At 45.9% G+C, this 13,337-nt stretch overlaps 1 protein-coding gene across 1 annotated transcript; it reads right to left on the bottom strand.

The window, feature by feature from the left end:
* Positions 1-677: 677 nt before the first annotated feature.
* On the bottom strand, positions 678-11,835 carry LOC138356699 (mucin-17-like). Its single transcript, XM_069312897.1, has 5 exons — positions 11,527-11,835; positions 8,729-9,163; positions 5,860-6,330; positions 3,038-3,508; positions 678-965 (listed from the first exon to the last, which is right to left on the bottom strand). The coding sequence occupies exons 1-5, from the start codon at positions 11,833-11,835 to the stop codon at positions 678-680; spliced, it is 1,974 nt and encodes a 657-aa protein (XP_069168998.1).
* Positions 11,836-13,337: the final 1,502 nt, after the last annotated feature.

Here is a 13,337-nt window from a genome sequence, read left to right as displayed (position 1 = left end):
AAACGAGCAAAATTAGGTCCCTATACCCCTAATGAGGGGGGGGGGGGTGAAGGCGGCTACCTTCGGGCGAATCTGGTGCTGAAGCTAGGCTGGTTATTTTTCTTTGTTCTTTTGCGTGGAGTTTGGTCTGTTGGCGTGCTTGGTGAAGGTGTGGGTCTTGTCGCTTTCACATATTCGTTCAAGTCTTCTCTTGCTGCTCGCCATACGCTGTTGCACATCAGGGTCATCATGGGTGTTACTACCCTGGTAACAGTTTCCTCGCCGTTTCTGTGTTTCTTCGTTATTGTTCCTGCTTCCACGTCCAGGATTGACAATGGTTCTTCTGTGTCCTTGGGGTCGTGAATCAGGAATCTGCGTGGGGATTGCAGACCTTCTAGGCTTACTGGGTAGATCGATTCTTGGTCGTATTCTGACAATTCGAAGCCGTCGCCCTCCTCGTTTCCATATACTGGGTCCCTCAGTGGTACATGAAATTCTTGCATTCTTGGGTCAGCGTTTTCTTCGACAAAACTCATGACAGTAGTGTATGGGTTGAACAATTTCGGGGCTGCTATGCTGGTAGTCACTTTGGGTTCAGGTGCGATGACAGTTGATGGTTCAGCAGATGTTGAGATCGGTTGAGAAGCCGTCGGAGTGCTGTCGTTTGCCGTAGTCGGGTTTGCTGGTGTAGGGTTGGCCTATGTTGTAGTAGAGCAGGTGAACATGGCCTCTGGTATCACAAACGGTGGTAGGTTGTTCTCCTTGTATAGTTCCTTGAGTATTTCATATCGTAGTCTGAGATCTCCACCTGAGAGCGCCGTTGCGAAGTGTATCAGGGCTGCAACAGTGCTATCAGGGGTGGCTGCTGGCGGCGTGAGTGAGGACGGCTGGCTGGCTGGGTTGAGAGGTGTTGTCTGTGACCTTGAGTGGCTGGCCCGGGAGCTGCTGGTCCAGTAGTTTAGTTGTGCACCGCTCGCATGGGTGGGCTACGACATTGAATCTATATTTATATGCATATGTCCGTGTAGAAAATTTTATTGCGATTCCAATGATACCACAATTAGCGATGTAGGACAACTGTAGGCTTCGCAACTATTAAGAGAGTGGAAACATTTTGTTGCTGTTTGGCACTCTCGGCTTGTGATCTGAATAGTTTTTTATTTGGTGTTGATAATCCTTATGCTTTGGCGGCATTTTATAGATATGTTCTTATAGACAATTTTATTGCGAACACAGTGATACCAAAGTTAAATACGTGCGCCTTCAATTATTGTCAGGACAGTCAAAAAAGTGTACACTTTTTCGGTCTTACCGCATAGGCGCACAAAGCGCCGAAAGCATCTGGGGTATGATTTTTTTTTAACGCTGAGAGCGCGAAAGTGTTATTTAAAATGTCTGAAATGTCGGAAATTTGACTCCTGAGCGTGATTTTTGAGCCGAATTCTGACTCTCTGCACCTATTTTCAGTTTCAAATTACGACGTTTCATACCGAAAATATGCCAATTACTGTAAACGGCGATGGGTCATATCTTGCCCAAACCCCCCTGCAGTTTTTAAAATGTCTGAAATGTCGGAAATTTGACTCCTGAGCGTGATTTTTGAGCCGAATTCTGACTCTCTGCACCTATTTTCAGTTTCAAATTACGACTTTTCATACCGAAAATATGCCAATTACTGAAAACGACGATGGGTCATATTTTGCCCAAACCCCCCTGCAGTTTTTAAACACTTTGGCGCATTCCTGCAGACCGTCGTTGTCACCAATATTATTAATCACACCGCACGCGTGCCCCTCTCGGGAGTCACGAGCAAAAATATTTGTATAAAATCCATTTACAGTCTCCGTGGTGTAGTGGTAAGACACTCGCCTGGCGTTCCGCGAGCGCTATGTCATGGGTTCGTATCCTGGCCGGGGAGGATTTACTGGGCGCAATTCCTTAACTGTAGCCTCTGTTTAACGCAACAGTAAAATGTGTACTTGGATGAAAAAACGATTCTTCGCGGCAGGGGATCGTATTCCAGGGACCTGCCCGAAACGCTACGTGTACTAGTGGCTGTACATGAATGTAACAACTCTTGTATATATCTCAAAAAAAAAAAAAATATTATCCGATCAACATGGGAATAGTTTACAAATGTTTGCCATGAAATTTTTGTTTTCTCTAATAGCCGAACAGCTTAATAAAGAAAACGGCGTGGCAGTGAATCATCGTGGTAAAACAATTGTATTATTGACACGACGAGTATAATCGACGTAGTTTTTATAAATGTTGCCGGTCGAACGCATCCTTATGTGACCATTAATACCTACGTTCTTATAGAACATACTATTGCGAGCACATTGGTACAAAAATGAAATACATACATCGACAAATAATGTCAGGACAGTGAATTGAATATACACTTTTCAAAGCGAGTTTCGCCCATATGCCGCCGCGGGTAACACTTCGGCCACTTCCCACACTGTTTTGGGTGGGCTCGAATCGAATTAAATATAGGACAAGATACCCTTCGGGTGAGCTTTGAAGTGGGTATAAGTAAAGAATAGCTTGGATGAGAGGAAGCGTCGGTAGTTGTAGAGATAGAGCCAGGGCTAGACCCAGCTGCGCGGCTGAATATGAGGCTACTTGAACACCTGGTCGGCTTAGGCTTGGCGGGCAGGGTCCAGAGGGAGGGGCGGCGGTGTGAGGTCTTCTTTCCTCATGATGTGTGGAGTCTTCTTTCTTCTTAGGAGTTGAAGTCTTCTTTCTTCTTTGAAGCTGAAGTCTTCTTTCTTCTTTGAAGCTGGAGTCTTCCGTCTTCTGTCTTGCACGTTGGTCTGCTCCGAAGCTTGCAGGGGTTCCACCACCTCAAAACGAGCAAAATTAGGTCCCTATACCCCTAATGAGGGGGGGGGGGTGAAGGCGGCTACCTTCGGGCGAATCTGGTGCTGAAGCTAGGCTGGTTATTTTTCTTTGTTCTTTTGCGTGGAGTTTGGTCTGTTGGCGTGCTTGGTGAAGGTGTGGGTCTTGTCGCTTTCACATATTCGTTCAAGTCTTCTCTTGCTGCTCGCCATACGCTGTTGCACATCAGGGTCATCATGGGTGTTACTACCCTGGTAACAGTTTCCTCGCCGTTTCTGTGTTTCTTCGTTATTGTTCCTGCTTCCACGTCCAGGATTGACAATGGTTCTTCTGTGTCCTTGGGGTCGTGAATCAGGAATCTGCGTGGGGATTGCAGACCTTCTAGGCTTACTGGGTAGATCGATTCTTGGTCGTATTCTGACAATTCGAAGCCGTCGCCCTCCTCGTTTCCATATACTGGGTCCCTCAGTGGTACATGAAATTCTTGCATTCTTGGGTCAGCGTTTTCTTCGACAAAACTCATGACAGTAGTGTATGGGTTGAACAATTTCGGGGCTGCTATGCTGGTAGTCACTTTGGGTTCAGGTGCGATGACAGTTGATGGTTCAGCAGATGTTGAGATCGGTTGAGAAGCCGTCGGAGTGCTGTCGTTTGCCGTAGTCGGGTTTGCTGGTGTAGGGTTGGCCTATGTTGTAGTAGAGCAGGTGAACATGGCCTCTGGTATCACAAACGGTGGTAGGTTGTTCTCCTTGTATAGTTCCTTGAGTATTTCATATCGTAGTCTGAGATCTCCACCTGAGAGCGCCGTTGCGAAGTGTATCAGGGCTGCAACAGTGCTATCAGGGGTGGCTGCTGGCGGCGTGAGTGAGGACGGCTGGCTGGCTGGGTTGAGAGGTGTTGTCTGTGACCTTGAGTGGCTGGCCCGGGAGCTGCTGGTCCAGTAGTTTAGTTGTGCGCCGCTCGCATGGGTGGGCTACGACATTGAATCTATATTTATATGCATATGTCCGTGTAGAGAATTTTATTGCGATTCCAATGATACCACAATTAGCGATGTAGGACAACTGTAGGCTTCGCAACTATTAAGAGAGTGGAAACATTTTGTTGCTGTTTGGCACTCTCGGCTAGTGATCTGAATAGTTTTTTATTTGGTGTTGATAATCCTTATGCTTTGGCGGCATTTTATAGATATGTTCTTATAGACAATTTTATTGCGAACACAGTGATACCAAAGTTAAATACGTGCGCCTTCAATTATTGTCAGGACAGTCAAAAAAGTGTACACTTTTTCGGTCTTACCGCATAGGCGCGCGAAGCGCCTATAGCATCTGGGGTATGATTTTTTTTTGAACGCCGAGAGCGCGAAAGTGTTATTTAAAATGTCTGAAATTTGACTCCTGAGCGTGATTTTTGAGCCGAATTCTGACTCTCTGCACCTATTTTCAGTTTCAAATTACGACGTTTCATACCGAAAATATGCCAATTACTGTAAACGGCGATGGGTCATATTTTGCCCAAACCCCCCTGCAGTTTTTAAAATGTCTGAAATGTCGGAAATTTGACTCCTGAGCGTGATTTTTGAGCCGAATTCTGACTCTCTGCACCTATTTTCAGTTTCAAATTACGACTTTTCATACCGAAAATATGCCAATTACTGAAAACGACGATGGGTCATATTTTGCCCAAACCCCCCTGCAGTTTTTAAACACTTTGGCGCATTCCTGCAGACCGTCGTTGTCACCAATATTATTAATCACACCGCACGCGTGCCCCTCTCGGGAGTCACGAGCAAAAATATTTGTATAAAATCCATTTACAGTCTCCGTGGTGTAGTGGTAAGACACTCGCCTGGCGTTCCGCGAGCGCTATGTCATGGGTTCGTATCCTGGCCGGGGAGGATTTACTGGGCGCAATTCCTTAACTGTAGCCTCTGTTTAACGCAACAGTAAAATGTGTACTTGGATGAAAAAACGATTCTTCGCGGCAGGGGATCGTATTCCAGGGACCTGCCCGAAACGCTACGTGTACTAGTGGCTGTACATGAATGTAACAACTCTTGTATATATCTCAAAAAAAAAAAAAATTATTATCCGATCAACTTGGGAATAGTTTACAAATGTTTGCCATGAAATTTTCGTTTTCTCTAATAGCCGAACAGCTTAATAAAGAAAACGGCGTGGCAGTGAATCATCGTGGTAAAACAATTGTATTATTGACACGACGAGTATAATCGACGTAGTTTTTATAAATGTTGCCGGTCGAACGCATCCTTATGTGACCATTAATACCTACGTTCTTATAGAACATACTATTGCGAGCACACTGGTACAAAAATGAAATACATACATCGACAAATAATGTCAGGACAGTGAATTGAATATACACTTTTCAAAGCGAGTTTCGCCCATATGCCGCCGCGGGTAACACTTCGGCCACTTCCCACACTGTTTTGGGTGGGCTCGAATCGAATTAAATATAGGACAAGATACCCTTCGGGTGAGCTTTGAAGTGGGTATAAGTAAAGAATAGCTTGGGTGAGAGGAAGCGTCGGTAGTTGTAGAGATAGAGCCAGGGCTAGACCCAGCTGCGCGGCTGAATATGAGGCTACTTGAACACCTGGTCGGCTTAGGCTTGGCGGGCAGGGTCCAGAGGGAGGGGCGGCGGTGTGAGGTCTTCTTTCCTCATGATGTGTGGAGTCTTCTTTCTTCTTAGGAGTTGAAGTCTTCTTTCTTCTTTGAAGCTGAAGTCTTCTTTCTTCTTTGAAGCTGGAGTCTTCCGTCTTCTGTCTTGCACGTTGGTCTGCTCCGAAGCTTGCAGGGGTTCCACCACCTCAAAACGAGCAAAATTAGGTCCCTATACCCCTAAAGAGGGGGGGGGTGAAGGCGGCTACCTTCGGGCGAATCTGGTGCTGAAGCTAGGCTGGTTATTTTTCTTTGTTCTTTTGCGTGGAGTTTGGTCTGTTGGCGTGCTTGGTGAAGGTGTGGGTCTTGTCGCTTTCACATATTCGTTCAAGTCTTCTCTTGCTGCTCGCCATACGCTGTTGCACATCAGGGTCATCATGGGTGTTACTACCCTGGTAACAGTTTCCTCGCCGTTTCTGTGTTTCTTCGTTATTGTTCCTGCTTCCACGTCCAGGATTGACAATGGTTCTTCTGTGTCCTTGGGGTCGTGAATCAGGAATCTGCGTGGGGATTGCAGACCTTCTAGGCTTACTGGGTAGATCGATTCTTGGTCGTATTCTGACAATTCGAAGCCGTCGCCCTCCTCGTTTCCATATACTGGGTCCCTCAGTGGTACATGAAATTCTTGCATTCTTGGGTCAGCGTTTTCTTCGACAAAACTCATGACAGTAGTGTATGGGTTGAACAATTTCGGGGCTGCTATGCTGGTAGTCACTTTGGGTTCAGGTGCGATGACAGTTGATGGTTTAGCAGATGTTGAGATCGGTTGAGAAGCCGTCGGAGTGCTGTCGTTTGCCGTAGTCGGGTTTGCTGGTGTAGGGTTGGCCTATGTTGTAGTAGAGCAGGTGAACATGGCCTCTGGTATCACAAACGGTGGTAGGTTGTTCTCCTTGTATAGTTCCTTGAGTATTTCATATCGTAGTCTGAGATCTCCACCTGAGAGCGCCGTTGCGAAGTGTATCAGGGCTGCAACAGTGCTATCAGGGGTGGCTGCTGGCGGCGTGAGTGAGGACGGCTGGCTGGCTGGGTTGAGAGGTGTTGTCTGTGACCTTGAGTGGCTGGCCCGGGAGCTGCTGGTCCAGTAGTTTAGTTGTGCGCCGCTCGCATGGGTGGGCTACGACATTGAATCTATATTTATATGCATATGTCCGTGTAGAGAATTTTATTGCGATTCCAATGATACCACAATTAGCGATGTAGGACAACTGTAGGCTTCGCAACTATTAAGAGAGTGGAAACATTTTGTTGCTGTTTGGCGCTCTCGGCTAGTGATCTGAATAGTTTTTTATTTGGTGTTGATAATCCTTATGCTTTGGCAGCATTTTATAGATATGTTCTTATAGACAATTTTATTGCGAACACAGTGATACCAAAGTTAAATACGTGCGCCTTCAATTATTGTCAGGACAGTCAAAAAAGTGTACACTTTTTCGGTCTTACCGCATAGGCGCGCGAAGCGCCGAAAGCATCTGGGGTATGATTTTTTTTTTGAACGCGGAGAGCGCGAAAGTGTTATTTAAAATGTCTGAAATGTCGGAAATTTGACTCCTGAGCGTGATTTTTGAGCCGAATTCTGACTCTCTGCACCTATTTTCAGTTTCAAATTACGACGTTTCATACCGAAAATATGCCAATTACTGTAAACGGCGATGGGTCATATTTTTCCCAAACCCCCCTGCAGTTTTTAAAATGTCTGAAATGTCGGAAATTTGACTCCTGAGCGTGATTTTTGAGCCGAATTCTGACTCTCTGCACCTATTTTCAGTTTCAAATTACGACTTTTCATACCGAAAATATGCCAATTACTGAAAACGACGATGGGTCATATTTTGCCCAAACCCCCCTGCAGTTTTTAAACACTTTGGCGCATTCCTGCAGACCGTCGTTGTCACCAATATTATTAATCACACCGCACGCGTGCCCCTCTCGGGAGTCACGAGCAAAAATATTTGTATAAAATCCATTTACAGTCTCCGTGGTGTAGTGGTAAGACACTCGCCTGGCGTTCCGCGAGCGCTATGTCATGGGTTCGTATCCTGGCCGGGGAGGATTTACTGGGCGCAATTCCTTAACTGTAGCCTCTGTTTAACGCAACAGTAAAATGTGTACTTGGATGAAAAAACGATTCTTCGCGGCAGGGGATCGTATTCCAGGGACCTGCCCGAAACGCTACGTGTACTAGTGGCTGTACATGAATGTAACAACTCTTGTATATATCTCAAAAAAAAAAAAAATTATTATCCGATCAACTTGGGAATAGTTTACAAATGTTTGCCATGAAATTTTCGTTTTCTCTAATAGCCGAACAGCTTAATAAAGAAAACGGCGTGGCAGTGAATCATCGTGGTAAAACAATTGTATTATTGACACGACGAGTATAATCGACGTAGTTTTTATAAATGTTGCCGGTCGAACGCATCCTTATGTGACCATTAATACCTACGTTCTTATAGAACATACTATTGCGAGCACATTGGTACAAAAATGAAATACATACATCGACAAATAATGTCAGGACAGTGAATTGAATATACACTTTTCAAAGCGAGTTTCGCCCATATGCCGCCGCGGGTAACACTTCGGCCACTTCCCACACTGTTTTGGGTGGGCTCGAATCGAATTAAATATAGGACAAGATACCCTTCGGGTGAGCTTTGAAGTGGGTATAAGTAAAGAATAGCTTGGGTGAGAGGAAGCGTCGGTAGTTGTAGAGATAGAGCCAGGGCTAGACCCAGCTGCGCGGCTGAATATGAGGCTACTTGAACACCTGGTCGGCTTAGGCTTGGCGGGCAGGGTCCAGAGGGAGGGGCGGCGGTGTGAGGTCTTCTTTCCTCATGATGTGTGGAGTCTTCTTTCTTCTTAGGAGTTGAAGTCTTCTTTCTTCTTTGAAGCTGAAGTCTTCTTTCTTCTTTGAAGCTGGAGTCTTCCGTCTTCTGTCTTGCACGTTGGTCTGCTCCGAAGCTTGCAGGGGTTCCACCACCTCAAAACGAGCAAAATTAGGTCCCTATACCCCTAAAGAGGGGGGGGGGTGAAGGCGGCTACCTTCGGGCGAATCTGGTGCTGAAGCTAGGCTGGTTATTTTTCTTTGTTCTTTTGCGTGGAGTTTGGTCTGTTGGCGTGCTTGGTGAAGGTGTGGGTCTTGTCGCTTTCACATATTCGTTCAAGTCTTCTCTTGCTGCTCGCCATACGCTGTTGCACATCAGGGTCTTCATGTGTGTTACTACCCTGGTAACAGTTTCCTCGCCGTTTCTGTGTTTCTTCGTTATTGTTCCTGCTTCCACGTCCAGGATTGACAATGGTTCTTCTGTGTCCTTGGGGTCGTGAATCAGGAATCTGCGTGAGGATTGCAGACCTTCTAGGCTTACTGGGTAGATCGATTCTTGGTCGTATTCTGACAATTCGAAGCCGTCGCCCTCCTCGTTTCCATATACTGGGTCCCTCAGTGGTACATGAAATTCTTGCATTCTTGGGTCAGCGTTTTCTTCGACAAAACTCATGACAGTAGTGTATGGGTTGAACAATTTCGGGGCTGCTATGCTGGTAGTCACTTTGGGTTCAGGTGCGATGACAGTTGATGGTTCAGCAGATGTTGAGATCGGTTGAGAAGCCGTCGGAGTGCTGTCGTTTGCCGTAGTCGGGTTTGCTGGTGTAGGGTTGGCCTATGTTGTAGTAGAGCAGGTGAACATGGCCTCTGGTATCACAAACGGTGGTAGGTTGTTCTCCTTGTATAGTTCCTTGAGTATTTCATATCGTAGTCTGAGATCTCCACCTGAGAGCGCCGTTGCGAAGTGTATCAGGGCTGCAACAGTGCTATCAGGGGTGGCTGCTGGCGGCGTGAGTGAGGACGGCTGGCTGGCTGGGTTGAGAGGTGTTGTCTGTGACCTTGAGTGGCTGGCCCGGGAGCTGCTGGTCCAGTAGTTTAGTTGTGCGCCGCTCGCATGGGTGGGCTACGACATTGAATCTATATTTATATGCATATGTCCGTGTAGAAAATTTTATTGCGATTCCAATGATACCACAATTAGCGATGTAGGACAACTGTAGGCTTCGCAACTATTAAGAGAGTGGAAACATTTTGTTGCTGTTTGGCACTCTCGGCTTGTGATCTGAATAGTTTTTTATTTGGTGTTGATAATCCTTATGCTTTGGCGGCATTTTATAGATATGTTCTTATAGACAATTTTATTGCGAACACAGTGATACCAAAGTTAAATACGTGCGCCTTCAATTATTGTCAGGACAGTCAAAAAAGTGTACACTTTTTCGGTCTTACCGCATAGGCGCACAAAGCGCCGAAAGCATCTGGGGTATGATTTTTTTTTTAACGCCGAGAGCGCGAAAGTGTTATTTAAAATGTCTGAAATGTCGGAAATTTGACTCCTGAGCGTGATTTTTGAGCCGAATTCTGACTCTCTGCACCTATTTTCAGTTTCAAATTACGACGTTTCATACCGAAAATATGCCAATTACTGTAAACGGCGATGGGTCATATCTTGCCCAAACCCCCCTGCAGTTTTTAAAATGTCTGAAATGTCGGAAATTTGACTCCTGAGCGTGATTTTTGAGCCGAATTCTGACTCTCTGCACCTATTTTCAGTTTCAAATTACGACTTTTCATACCGAAAATATGCCAATTACTGAAAACGACGATGGGTCATATTTTGCCCAAACCCCCCTGCAGTTTTTAAACACTTTGGCGCATTCCTGCAGACCGTCGTTGTCACCAATATTATTAATCACACCGCACGCGTGCCCCTCTCGGGAGTCACGAGCAAAAATATTTGTATAAAATCCATTTACAGTCTCCGTGGTGTAGTGGTAAGACACTCGCCTGGCGTTCCGCGAGCGCTATGTCATGGGTTCGTATCCTGGCCGGGGAGGATTTACTGGGCGCAATTCCTTAACTGTAGCCTCTGTTTAACGCAACAGTAAAATGTGTACTTGGATGAAAAAACGATTCTTCGCGGCAGGGGATCGTATTCCAGGGACCTGCCCGAAACGCTACGTGTACTAGTGGCTGTACATGAATGTAACAACTCTTGTATATATCTCAAAAAAAAAAAAAAAAATTATTATCCGATCAACTTGGGAATAGTTTACAAATGTTTGCCATGAAATTTTTGTTTTCTCTAATAGCCGAACAGCTTAATAAAGAAAACGGCGTGGCAGTGAATCATCGTGGTAAAACAATTGTATTATTGACACGACGAGTATAATCGACGTAGTTTTTATAAATGTTGCCGGTCGAACGCATCCTTATGTGACCATTAATACCTACGTTCTTATAGAACATACTATTGCGAGCACATTGGTACAAAAATGAAATACATACATCGACAAATAATGTCAGGACAGTGAATTGAATATACACTTTTCAAAGCGAGTTTCGCCCATATGCCGCCGCGGGTAACACTTCGGCCACTTCCCACACTGTTTTGGGTGGGCTCGAATCGAATTAAATATAGGACAAGATACCCTTCGGGTGAGCTTTGAAGTGGGTATAAGTAAAGAATAGCTTGGGTGAGAGGAAGCGTCGGTAGTTGTAGAGATAGAGCCAGGGCTAGACCCAGCTGCGCGGCTGAATATGAGGCTACTTGAACACCTGGTCGGCTTAGGCTTGGCGGGCAGGGTCCAGAGGGAGGGGCGGCGGTGTGAGGTCTTCTTTCCTCATGATGTGTGGAGTCTTCTTTCTTCTTAGGAGTTGAAGTCTTCTTTCTTCTTTGAAGCTGAAGTCTTCTTTCTTCTTTGAAGCTGGAGTCTTCCGTCTTCTGTCTTGCACGTTGGTCTGCTCCGAAGCTTGCAGGGGTTCCACCACCTCAAAACGAGCAAAATTAGGTCCCTATACCCCTAAAGAGGGGGGGGGTGAAGGCGGCTACCTTCGGGCGAATCTGGTGCTGAAGCTAGGCTGGTTATTTTTCTTTGTTCTTTTGCGTGGAGTTTGGTCTGTTGGCGTGCTTGGTGAAGGTGTGGGTCTTGTCGCTTTCACATATTCGTTCAAGTCTTCTCTTGCTGCTCGCCATACGCTGTTGCACATCAGGGTCATCATGGGTGTTACTACCCTGGTAACAGTTTCCTCGCCGTTTCTGTGTTTCTTCGTTATTGTTCCTGCTTCCACGTCCAGGATTGACAATGGTTCTTCTGTGTCCTTGGGGTCGTGAATCAGGAATCTGCGTGGGGATTGCAGACCTTCTAGGCTTACTGGGTAGATCGATTCTTGGTCGTATTCTGACAATTCGAAGCCGTCGCCCTCCTCGTTTCCATATACTGGGTCCCTCAGTGGTACATGAAATTCTTGCATTCTTGGGTCAGCGTTTTCTTCGACAAAACTCATGACAGTAGTGTATGGGTTGAACAATTTCGGGGCTGCTATGCTGGTAGTCACTTTGGGTTCAGGTGCGATGACAGTTGATGGTTCAGCAGATGTTGAGATCGGTTGAGAAGCCGTCGGAGTGCTGTCGTTTGCCGTAGTCGGGTTTGCTGGTGTAGGGTTGGCCTATGTTGTAGTAGAGCAGGTGAACATGGCCTCTGGTATCACAAACGGTGGTAGGTTGTTCTCCTTGTATAGTTCCTTGAGTATTTCATATCGTAGTCTGAGATCTCCACCTGAGAGCGCCGTTGCGAAGTGTATCAGGGCTGCAACAGTGCTATCAGGGGTGGCTGCTGGCGGCGTGAGTGAGGACGGCTGGCTGGCTGGGTTGAGAGGTGTTGTCTGTGACCTTGAGTGGCTGGCCCGGGAGCTGCTGGTCCAGTAGTTTAGTTGTGCGCCGCTCGCATGGGTGGGCTACGACATTGAATCTATATTTATATGCATATGTCCGTGTAGAAAATTTTATTGCGATTCCAATGATACCACAATTAGCGATGTAGGACAACTGTAGGCTTCGCAACTATTAAGAGAGTGGAAACATTTTGTTGCTGTTTGGCACTCTCGGCTTGTGATCTGAATAGTTTTTTATTTGGTGTTGATAATCCTTATGCTTTGGCGGCATTTTATAGATATGTTCTTATAGACAATTTTATTGCGAACACAGTGATACCAAAGTTAAATACGTGCGCCTTCAATTATTGTCAGGACAGTCAAAAAAGTGTACACTTTTTCGGTCTTACCGCATAGGCGCACAAAGCGCCGAAAGCATCTGGGGTATGATTTTTTTTTTAACGCCGAGAGCGCGAAAGTGTTATTTAAAATGTCTGAAATGTCGGAAATTTGACTCCTGAGCGTGATTTTTGAGCCGAATTCTGACTCTCTGCACCTATTTTCAGTTTCAAATTACGACGTTTCATACCGAAAATATGCCAATTACTGTAAACGGCGATGGGTCATATCTTGCCCAAACCCCCCTGCAGTTTTTAAAATGTCTGAAATGTCGGAAATTTGACTCCTGAGCGTGATTTTTGAGCCGAATTCTGACTCTCTGCACCTATTTTCAGTTTCAAATTACGACTTTTCATACCGAAAATATGCCAATTACTGAAAACGACGATGGGTCATATTTTGCCCAAACCCCCCTGCAGTTTTTAAACACTTTGGCGCATTCCTGCAGACCGTCGTTGTCACCAATATTATTAATCACACCGCACGCGTGCCCCTCTCGGGAGTCACGAGCAAAAATATTTGTATAAAATCCATTTACAGTCTCCGTGGTGTAGTGGTAAGACACTCGCCTGGCGTTCCGCGAGCGCTATGTCATGGGTTCGTATCCTGGCCGGGGAGGATTTACTGGGCGCAATTCCTTAACTGTAGCCTCTGTTTAACGCAACAGTAAAATGTGTACTTGGATGAAAAAACGATTCTTCGCGGCAGGGGATCGTATTCCAGGGACCTGCCCGAAA

This window comes from Procambarus clarkii, chromosome 73, assembly GCF_040958095.1.
Source record: "Procambarus clarkii isolate CNS0578487 chromosome 73, FALCON_Pclarkii_2.0, whole genome shotgun sequence".
Classification (NCBI taxonomy): Eukaryota; Metazoa; Arthropoda; class Malacostraca; order Decapoda; family Cambaridae; genus Procambarus; species Procambarus clarkii.
Note: the sequence above shows the minus strand (reverse complement) of the source record. Positions and strands in the feature narration are given on the sequence as shown.

Coding starts and splice junctions, on each gene's coding strand:
- LOC138356699 (XM_069312897.1), bottom strand. CDS start 11,835: ATGAGTTTTGTCGAAGAAAACGCTGACCCAAGAATGCAAGAATTTCAT. Junction 9,164..11,526: donor TGACCCTGATGTGCAACAGC/GTATGGCGAGCA, acceptor ACTACAACATAG/GCCAACCCTACACCAGCAAA. Junction 3,509..5,859: donor TGACCCTGATGTGCAACAGC/GTATGGCGAGCA, acceptor ACTACAACATAG/GCCAACCCTACACCAGCAAA.